The sequence below is a fragment of the Ctenopharyngodon idella genome, chromosome 1, assembly GCF_019924925.1.
Source record: "Ctenopharyngodon idella isolate HZGC_01 chromosome 1, HZGC01, whole genome shotgun sequence".
In the NCBI taxonomy this organism is placed as follows: domain Eukaryota; kingdom Metazoa; phylum Chordata; class Actinopteri; order Cypriniformes; family Xenocyprididae; genus Ctenopharyngodon; species Ctenopharyngodon idella.
Window position 1 is genome coordinate 20,465,292 of NC_067220.1, and position 10,520 is coordinate 20,475,811.

The window sequence follows — 10,520 nt, forward strand, 5'->3', positions numbered from 1 at the left end:
GGCACAGAGAAAGAGAGAGACCATTTTTCCCTAGTTTCTCTTGCTTTTGCTGCAATACAATGACATACTGTAATTTCTGAAATTATGAAATAATCGTTTCATTATAAATCAACTGCAAAATTCATGAATGAATCTTTGATTTGTGAAAGAGTTAATTAATTAATACAAGTGCAGGCAGTGCATTAGAATTTGTCTACAGTCCTAGTCAAAGTCTAAAATATAAATTAAGAATGGCTCATGCAAAAGTAGACTGAGTGGCCGCATAACTTCCTTTATTCAGGTGGAATATATGAGATTTTAAATGAGAGATAAATTAATTTTCATTTGTGACCTTGTGATTCAAAGAGTATTTCAAAATACCGTTTTAAAAAATGAAAACGGGAGGTTTGTGTCTCCGCTTAATTCATAATGTCCTGGCTTTATTACCTTATAGACTGGGAATGTCTTAAATGAATGTCTTGATTCTATTCTCATGCAATGCCTGATAACTGATACAATGACAAATTCAAGCATCATAATGCACAAAAAGAACAGTTAATAAATGTTTACAATTTTAGAGTACACCATCGGTATGGATCGTCGGTATGGATTTGCTGGAACAATTGGTTATCGGTGCCTATTAATTGGCAAAACTGATCAATCGGTCGACCTCTAGGTTCATGAACATTTGGCATGTTGTTGAACACACTGTACTGCTACCCCTAAAGCCTCATTTTCAATTGTTAAATATGGCTACCAGACTAAAGTGTATTGGTTTTTGGTTATTCTTTAGTCAAGGAAATAGTGGAAAAACAGGTGCAAAAACATCTGCTGCTGCTACTACTGCAAAAACTACATTGGTTTCCACTGAAATTAGGCACGAAACGAAATTTGTAATAGTCTTATCTTCCTTATTGTGGTGTATATATAAGTGAAACGGCTTCTTGAACAAAAAAAAAAAAGTGTCGACAAAATCTTGATTTTGTCAATAAGGAATTAATTGGATGGTTGTGGTTTGCTATTGCTGTGATCTCATGTGAGTGACAGGTTGTCCCACCCTTGCGTCACCAGAGAAGAGATGTCACTGCAAGAGGGAGATGTTGTTATTTTGATTAAAGATTATGAGAGCATGAATTTAAAAAAATGTGCATGAACAAATAATTTCTAATAAGTAAGAATTGTCCATTTTGATTTCATGGTGACTTTAATTTAGCTAATAGTATGGATACAGCAGACACATCATCACCAAAATTATGTGATTTAAGGAAAGAATTAATATATTCTGTTATACAGTAGAATCAAAAACAGATCAATGGATCCAGCTCAGGCTTGTGGTGAATGTTTTCTTGGCACTCAATCATCCCCTTAATACCAACGCCAGCATCATTTGAATACTGTTTCAGAACGTGTACATCCATTTATGGCCAAAGCCTGCATGCATTCAGATGCACAGTCTCAGCAGATCCAAAAGAAAACACCATCTGACATCATATGACATTCACTCCAGTGCACAGTGTCTTCAGATCTTAATTCAGAAGGACTGAATGAGGTAGAACGGGAGGTTTTTTTTTGAAGGCCTACAGAACGCACAAAAAATCCAGCAACAAACAAAACTGCTCATGAATGTTTCGAAAGGGTTCTTAGTTGTTGCATCATGTGGAATCTCATTATATTAATAAACCTCCAGAAACTCTCGCTGGTGCAATCGTGTAACATTTTACATTGTATTATTATGCACCATAGTCATTTAATTTACATTTACAGTGATGAAAATAAAAAAAATGATCAACATTTACATTGTGGACCATATAAAGAGATGTTAGGCAGAACGTTCATGCTGCTTTTGCACCATCATACAATGGTGATATGGGGCTGTACAAAAGCCCCATATAAAGCATGTACTGTATAAAGCTCCTAGATTGCATTACATTTTCAAAACTCACAACTTTCACTACTGTTTTCTGTGTTTTTGTCTACTGAAAGTTTTTTGGAAAGATGTTTCATCTAGAGGTCGACTGATTTTACCAATAACGGTTGGAACACAGTGGCCGATAACCGTTTAACTAACCGACATTTTTTTTAAATGGATACTGAATGAAAACAAGCAAAATACTAAAAGTAAACTAGTGCTAAACTTTATTACGAAAAAAACGGGCTAAACAATGAAAATGTACTGTACTTATTAAATGAAATAAATATATAATATTAATATTAAATATTAATATATTAATTACACCACAATCATTCATGTTAGTTCATGGTTCATTAACTAATGTTAAAGGGTTAGTTCATCCAAAAATGAAATTTCTGTCATTAATTCACCCTCATGTCGTTCCAAACCCGTAAGGCCTTCGTTCATCTTCGGAACGGAACACAGATTAATCTGAGAGGTTTCTGAACCACACATAGGCAGCAATGTCATTGCACCTTTCAAGGCCCAGAAAGGTAGTAAAGACATCGTTAAAATAGCTCACGTGACTACAGTGGTTCAACCTTAAAGGGTTAGTTCACCCAAAAATTAAAATAATGTCATTTATTACTCACCCTCATGTCGTTCTACACCCGTAAGGCCTTCGTTTATCTTTGGAACACAAATTAAGTTATTTTTGATTAAATCCGATGGCTCAGTGAGGCCTCTATAGACAGCAATGTCATTGAAGTTCTCAAGATCCAGAAAGGTACTCAAAACATATTTAAAACAGTTCATGTGAGTTCAGTGGTTCAATCTTAATATTATAAAGCAACAAGAAAACTTTTTGTGTGCCAAAAAAACCAAAATAATGACATTTCAATGATATCTAGTGATGGCCGATATCAAAACACTGCTTCGAATCTTTTGTTTTGAATCAGTGATTCAGAGCAACAAAGTCACGTGATTTCAGCAGTTCGGCATTTTGACACGGATCCGAATCACTGATTTGAAACAAAAGATTTAAAGCAGTGTTTTGAAATCGGCCATCACTAGATATCAATGAAAAGTCGTTTTTTTTTTTTTTGGCACACAAAAAATTTTCTCTTTGCTTTAAGATTGAACCACTGAACTCACATGAACTGTTTTAAATATGTTTTGAGTACCTTTCTGGATTTTGAGAAGTTCAATGACATTGCTGTCTATAGAGGCCTCACTGAGCCATCGGATTTAATAAAAAAAATAACTTAAATTGTCTTCCGAAGATGAAGGAAGGCCTTACGGGTGTGGAACGACATGAGGGTGAGTAATAAATGACAGAATTTTTATTTGTGGGTGAACTAACCCTTTAATGTTATGAAGCGACGAGAATACTTTTGTGCGCAAAAAACAAAAATAATGACAATTTCTTCTCTTCCGTCAGTCTCCTGTTGACGTAGTTAACACAGTGCAGCGCTTCCGGGTTCTACATCAGGACGCAGGCACAGTATTGGCCGTTGCTGTATACGTGTGATGCTGACGCAGGTGCCGGCCAATAATAAGCCGGCGTTCTGACGTAGAACCCCACATGGACTATTTTAACTACCTTTCTGAGCCTTGAAAGGTGCAATGACATTGCTGCCTATGTGTGGTTCAGAAACCTCTTGGATTTCATCAAAAATATCTTAATGTTAATGTTACAGATGGACTCTTATTGTAAAGTGTTACCATTGCTAAAGATAGCCATCTTTATATATCTACACAAAGGCCATAGCACTGAAAATAGATACATAGGCCTATGTATATTGTATGTATACTCTCACACTTTATTTGTTTGTATTTGAGAACACGATGATTATCTAATCAAAAAAACAAAATGTGCTACATTGACAATAAAAAAAGAATTGAAATCGGATGCATTTCTGATTTGTTTCTGTCGGCTGCATGAAAATATAAATTTGCTTTCTCATGTCAACAGCTTTAAATATGCAAATTTGCTAGCAAACAAATGCATAAAAATTACCAGCTGAATATAAACTAATGCAAACAGATAGTAACAATTGTAACATTAAACATTTGGGTTGGAATTGCATGTATTTTTGTCACACTGTTTTAACCGTTTGAGCCGAGGTAGCCTACTACTCATAGCGTCCTCTCAGCCTCGACGGCAAAACATAGCCTACTGCTGTTCTTTCTCTACTAATGCAGCATCTAGTCAACAAATGAATTACTTTAAAATGATATAAAAACATGTAGTGTACTGTATACATACCGTTTCGTTGTCTGTTTTAAATCTGCATCTGAAGTATAACCGCTCCATGCTGCGCAGAATCACGTGTCAAAACAAACTCCATGAGGTGTCAGTGATAGTTTTTATTTTGCCTCTAGAGGCCGCTCTCGTACTGTATAATGAAAGCGCACCATTCTCTGCCATTCTAGCAACGGACACAACCCGAAAAAAACTGTCGGTATGGATTTGCTGTAACAATCGATTATCGGTAGCGATTAATCAGCAAAACCGATCAATTGGTCGACCTCTAGTTTCATCAGCCGAACATTTGGCATGTTGTTGTTGAACACACTGTACTGCTATCCTCACAGCCTCATTTTCATTTGTCAAATGTTAAAAATATGGTACTACCAGACTAAAATCTATTGTTTTGTTTTTTTGGTTATTCATTGGTCAAGGAAATAGTGGGGGAAAAAAACAGGTGCAAAAACTATAAACCTCACCAGGAATCTTGCAGCATTTATATACGCATGGTAATGTCATTTAGCCTATAGGCTACTGTTCAGTGTGAATTCATGCTCATTATTAAAACATTAAATAACGTTAATTTATACAAATTAAATGTTAAATGTATTAATATTTGCAGAAATAACATTAACCTAAATTAATACTTACTATAAAAGGTATTATTCATTGTTACTTCATGTTACCACATTAATACATAATACATTAATATGTTACCATAATGTTTTTAAAATGCACTGGTAAACAATAAAAAAGGTGAGCGATTTATTTTTTTGTATTGCAAAAGGTGTGTTAACTGCCTCTCACTAGTATTCTTGTTCTGGTCTGTCTAACTGATTGTGACACACCAAATATGAATATGTGCATATTCAAATTGCATGAATAACATTTGAGAGCAGAGGGGATTTCCAGTGAATAATATAAATTTGAGTCTTTTCTTTACGTAGCTATTATATCTGGCTTGAAATATAGAACAATTCACATTCACTACATTTATTTTTTATTTATGTACATAAATAAAATAAATGTATATAATGTATATCTAATAAATGTACATAATGTATATAAAAAAATAAATAAATGACAAAAAAGCACAAAATTACCCACAAAGTAATTTTTTTTTTTTAGCTTATATGATAATTTTGTGCTTTTTTTGTGTGCCATTTTTAGAGCTTTGTCAGCTCCGTATCACCGGTCACTTTCAATAGAAAAGAGCAGCATGAATATTTTGCTAAAGTTCCTTTTGTGTTTCACGCAAGACAGCGATATATGGGTTTGAGAACATGAGAGTGAGTAAATTACAGAATTTTCAATTTCAGGACAAAAAGTTTGATTTTTTCAGGCAGCAAATAGCACTTCCCAGCACTTATCTGGATGTTTAGTATAGATATATGGAGAAAGGTACCCTAAATTAAAAAACACAAACTCGTTCCGGGAATAGCATTCTTAAATGACATTATAAATTATGCAAGGCAACAGGAAAATGTATCTCTGTTCTCATTTGTGCCATGTTTTTATAGTGATTTGGTGAGAACACCATAGACAGGAGAGAATGTGTTGTCAAATGTTGAAAAACATTAAACTCATAAACACAAAGTTTTTACAATTTTTTTTTACTGTAGCCATTTAAACAAGCAAATAAATAAATATACTGTTTCCATGCAATATGAACTCATTATGAGTGCAATGGGTAACTGTATGAATGTCTTTGCTGGGTCTAAAAATCTGGAATTGATTTCAAATAACCCTTTTCTTTGTTTGTTTTTTATCATCAAGTGCATCTCTGTACTAGTAGGTCAGGAACCCATTTTCATGTTTCCATATAATTTAAATTACTTAAAATTAAAGGCCCATTTCAGGATCCATTTATTGTTGTACATTGTTATAATAAATAACAATTGACATTGACATTGACAAATGACAGTCATCACAAAAATCTGCATTACTTACAAAATGCACTTTTTTTTAATGCTGACTCACTTTTCTAGTCTGTTTATAAAGTTTACTTTTTTGACTATATGGACTCAAAGGAGAACCTGTAATTAAATTGATCATCAGCGCCACCCAATGGTGAGAAACAGACTGTGACTGTCAAAAGAATCTTTGATAGAGACAAAAAAAGAAACAAAATTCATCAGAATGAAACAGTTTCATTTGCCATCACATTTACAAAACAACATCTTTCTATCATTTTTATGCAACTATCCTATTTTTAAGAGTTAGGATTTACAGTAATTTGATGTTTACATGTAAACCAAAAGGCAGTAAGACAAAAAGTATCACTAATGCAGAGACAGTGGTGGGTTATTGGCTTGGTTTGAAGGGTTTTGTTACCATACATCATATTGATCATAACGTCGGTGTAGCTTCTGTTTTTCCATCTGCAGTAACAAGCTGCATCAGAGTACCTGAAGGAGGTCTGTTCTCTCCTGTAGTCCACTTATAGAACAGCCTAGAATGCAGGAAATGCATCATGGCTTTGTCCACACACACACACATATCAACCTACACAATCACCTAAAACTATAGATGCTCCCAAATATACATACTTACTCTGTTATGTACTCTAGTGGTGTCCAGGAACTGACATCACCATCTGGCATGAACTTTCTATTCATAGGTGTATCCAAAGTCACTCTAAAAGGAGAAATTATTAGTCGTCTTTAAAAACAGAAACATTTGCATGGATGTAAATGAGTTACTTGGTATACTGTTGTTCCTTACGGGAGTATTGCTACTGCAGCGGATCCCGGAGGAAGACCACTATTTGCCCCGCTCAGACTTTGGCACAACTGATGTACTGCTGCCTTAGCCATACCATAACCAATGCATCCTACAATGACAATGAGAGAGAACTGTACTGATACTGCTATACACACACACACACATATATATACATTTATACATATATATATATATATGCTGATTGGTCAATAGCCATGATTTATTTACGATAAAGCATGGCCATGACCGCTTCATCGAACAGGGGCCAGTTGCATAAACATAGCCGTCTGCTAAGTTAAGACTGTCTGACCAATCAGCAATTAGTTAGGTCTAACCAGTCTTACTTCTCAGATTCAAATTAGATCACCTTTTTATGTAAATGATTAAAAAAAAAAAAGTTATGATCAGTCTTGAAGAAAAAAATTAGATGACTTACTCGTGTAAGAAGTTTATGCAACCGGCCACAGATCTGTGCATAGATATGTATCCGTAGATGCCACATTTGACCGCTCCAGATAGGTCGGCGCACCCGCCATCTTGGAACGGTCAGCGTGTCATCATTAACAGTGAGAATCAATGGTGCAATATTTGTGGGTCCTGATAATGCCAAATGTCCTATTTTATCAGTAAAAAGTGGCCTACATTATTTTAAATATATCTAGTCAGTGACAGAGTGCAAGCATATTCATCTAAAATAAATCTGTGTTTCAGTGTTAGAATCATGAATGTTTTTATTCTGGTATCAACATTGTCTTGTGCATTAGGTTACCAGCACTAAGTCCCAGCCCCCAATGTAATATTTTAATCAACAGTACATTTTTTGTTCTCCTTTTACCATAAGTCTTTTAATAATATTGTATCAGTATCATGATATGCATCGAATCGTGACATGAGGATACCGTTACACCCCTATTTACTATGGTAAATTTTTAATGTTGTTCTAGCTGACGCATTTGTCTTGTATTGTGTTAGTTTAGCAAAATCATCTGCTGAAGTCTATTGCAGATATAGATATTCATTCTACAGTTGCCGACGCTCAGTCAACTTTCTCTCAAATGTTCACAGGCCACTCCAATATGGCGGATGGCTTACGTATAGCGGCCCATAGAAACAGCCATTAATGATGAGGCATCTATGTATATATCTATGGATCTGTGTATCACTGCGCCACACCCTTAGCAACCATCTCTAGCAATGTAAACAATCAGTATACTGCCAAAACTGTTAAATGTATTATGTATTTCAGCAAAAGTAACTGTTTAGTATTTATTGAATGAATTATGAGTGAGCCTTGCTGCCGTTATGTCTGTGTCATTCAACATTTTGAGGCCACACCCTTCCCCCTGTCAAAAAGTCTTCTCGTGTGGGGAAGATACGTTTATGTGTGTGCGGACGGAATATTATTTAAAAGCTTTCTGTTTCAGAAATGGTACTATATGTTCATCAAGTTAAACCGTTTAATGATGATTCTTAGGTGAACTTGCGCCCTGAGCAAACATGCCTGGTTTGAACTATACGATGGAAAATCAATGTTTTCTCATGCTGAGAAACAAGCATATGTATGTATGTGAGGAAATATCATATATTGTGTAAAAAAATTAATGACACAGCTCATAAAAACAGTTCCATGAGATGAGGCATTATATCTAGGAACATTCTCTTGCCTTTTACAGTCACAATCAGGGACTGTTTTTATGGCGGAAGGATAGAATTGAATGATTTTGCTTCAAAAAAGTTATATTGTGTGGTAACCATTTTATAAAAGCAATAAGGTACAAGAGGGATGCACTCTTCTTTGTGAGTAACAACGCCCTTCAGACGTGACTGTATTCACAATACAGCATGTCCTCTCGTACCTTATTGCTTATGCTTACATATATATATATATATATTTTTTTTAAAGCTACTCTAAAGGTCAAGGAGTAAATAAAAGCATGCATACCTGCTGTTGGACCCAGTGCTGCTTTAGCCCCAGCTAGTGTGAGCAACCCCCCCTCTCTCAGGTGTTTGGTTGCTAGGTGACTGCAAATTGTGGAGGTCCACACACTCTGCTTCCACATCAGATCAGCATTCTTATACAGAGCTGAGGCACACAGAATACATTCACATAAAGTATAAACTAATATAATAATATAACTAAAAATGCTCACTTCTCGGACAGAATTAGACTTAAGAGATTAGTCCCCCCTTGTGACAATTCTGAGAATGCAATACATTCCAGAAAGCAATACCAAAAGATTAATTTTGCATAGCTAGAATGTAAAGTGTTTTGGGCTTTTAGAAAATGTGACAATGTTCTTGACTCGAGATTTAGTGTGCCATAAATCATCGGTTCTCAACCAAGAGGCCGGGGCCCACTAGGAACTTCCAAGGTGCCTTAGCATGATTTAAAATGATAGAAAGTGAAAGTGAAACCCAAGTGACTTTTAACCCAAAGGTTGCGGGTTCAAGTATCAGTACCGGCAGGAAATGTAAGTGACGGGAGTGAAAATACAGCGCTCTCTTTTACTCTCATTACCCACAACTGAGGTGCCCTTGAGCAAGGCACCTAACCCCTAATCGCTCCCCAGGTGCCGCAGCACAATCGGCTGCCCACTTCTCCAGGTGTGTGTTCAAGGTGTGTGTTCAATACTCACTGCTGTGTGTGTGCACTTGGATGGGTGAAATGCAGAACACAAATTCCAAGTATGGGTCACGTCATGTCACTTTCATTTTACTTTCACTTTCATGTGTGGCCTCTGTATGTGCATGTACTAAATATGTACTAACTTTTGGCCTTGGCACTGCCCCCTGCCCAACCTCCAGCCACACACAAGATGGCATCAACTTTATCTTCACCTAAGAGCTCACCGACATCAGCTGTCACCTAACGAAAATAAAAAAAAGAAAGACAGAGTTGTAACATGTTTAAATACAACACACAATATTACGATACAAAAGTATGTTGATCCTTGATTAGAGAATAATTCTGCCAATTTTTGGGAAATACATGAATATCAGCATATGAAATGTCACACATAAAATGTCTTTTTTTAAACAGTGTACCTGAGTGGCTTGCTCAGTGAAGGATTCAGTCATCTTAACTGTAACATTGGCATTGGCTTCTTCATTGGCATTGAGATCTATAGAGGCAACCCACTGTAAATGACAAAACACAGCTTAAATTCCATTATCGACCTTATTGACAGGCAACAAGAAATGCAATTTATAGGTATATTTAATAAGAAATGCATGACACTGGTTACTGTGACAAATGAATTAATAATTAACAACATTAATTATCACTTAAACACATGGAGCATGTCTGATAGCACAATGAAAAAGCAATTTATTTTCAATTACGTGAGCTGTAGTTTGGGTTGAGACAACTTACCCAATTTTTAGCTCTGAAGTATTGCACACATGCAGAGCCCAGAGCTCCCTTTCCTCCGTAAACAATCACTTTATGAGCTTCTGTAGCTGCCATGCTCTTTCTTCAGAAGCACATGAGACCGTGTTATGCAAAGAAATCTTCACATGCGCCCCCTACTGGAAAAGATGGGAGGAATCACCAGAATTTTACTAGAGTTGGTTGTTGTTCAAACATTTTAAAATGTTTGTATGAATTTATCATCCATTTTAAAACAATTAATTTTTTCCCCAGTTGAATGCTTGAAAATATTTTACTAAGACCAA

General features: G+C 35.7%; 1 protein-coding gene across 1 annotated transcript; it reads right to left on the minus strand.

The window, feature by feature from the left end:
- Window positions 1-5,963: 5,963 nt before the first annotated feature.
- qdprb.1 (quinoid dihydropteridine reductase b, tandem duplicate 1) lies at window positions 5,964-10,384 on the minus strand. Its single transcript, XM_051862004.1, has 7 exons — window positions 10,219-10,384; window positions 9,891-9,983; window positions 9,615-9,711; window positions 8,788-8,928; window positions 6,846-6,954; window positions 6,675-6,758; window positions 5,964-6,573 (listed from the first exon to the last, which is right to left on the minus strand). The coding sequence occupies exons 1-7, from the start codon at window positions 10,309-10,311 to the stop codon at window positions 6,471-6,473; spliced, it is 720 nt and encodes a 239-aa protein (XP_051717964.1). The 5' UTR covers window positions 10,312-10,384; the 3' UTR covers window positions 5,964-6,470.
- Window positions 10,385-10,520: the final 136 nt, after the last annotated feature.

Coding starts and splice junctions, on each gene's coding strand:
- qdprb.1 (XM_051862004.1), bottom strand. CDS start 10,311: ATGGCAGCTACAGAAGCTCATAAAGTGATTGTTTACGGAGGAAAGGGA. Junction 9,712..9,890: donor TCACTGAGCAAGCCACTCAG/GTACACTGTTTA, acceptor TATTTTCGTTAG/GTGACAGCTGATGTCGGTGA. Junction 8,929..9,614: donor GGGCAGTGCCAAGGCCAAAA/GTTAGTACATAT, acceptor TGTGTGCCTCAG/CTCTGTATAAGAATGCTGAT.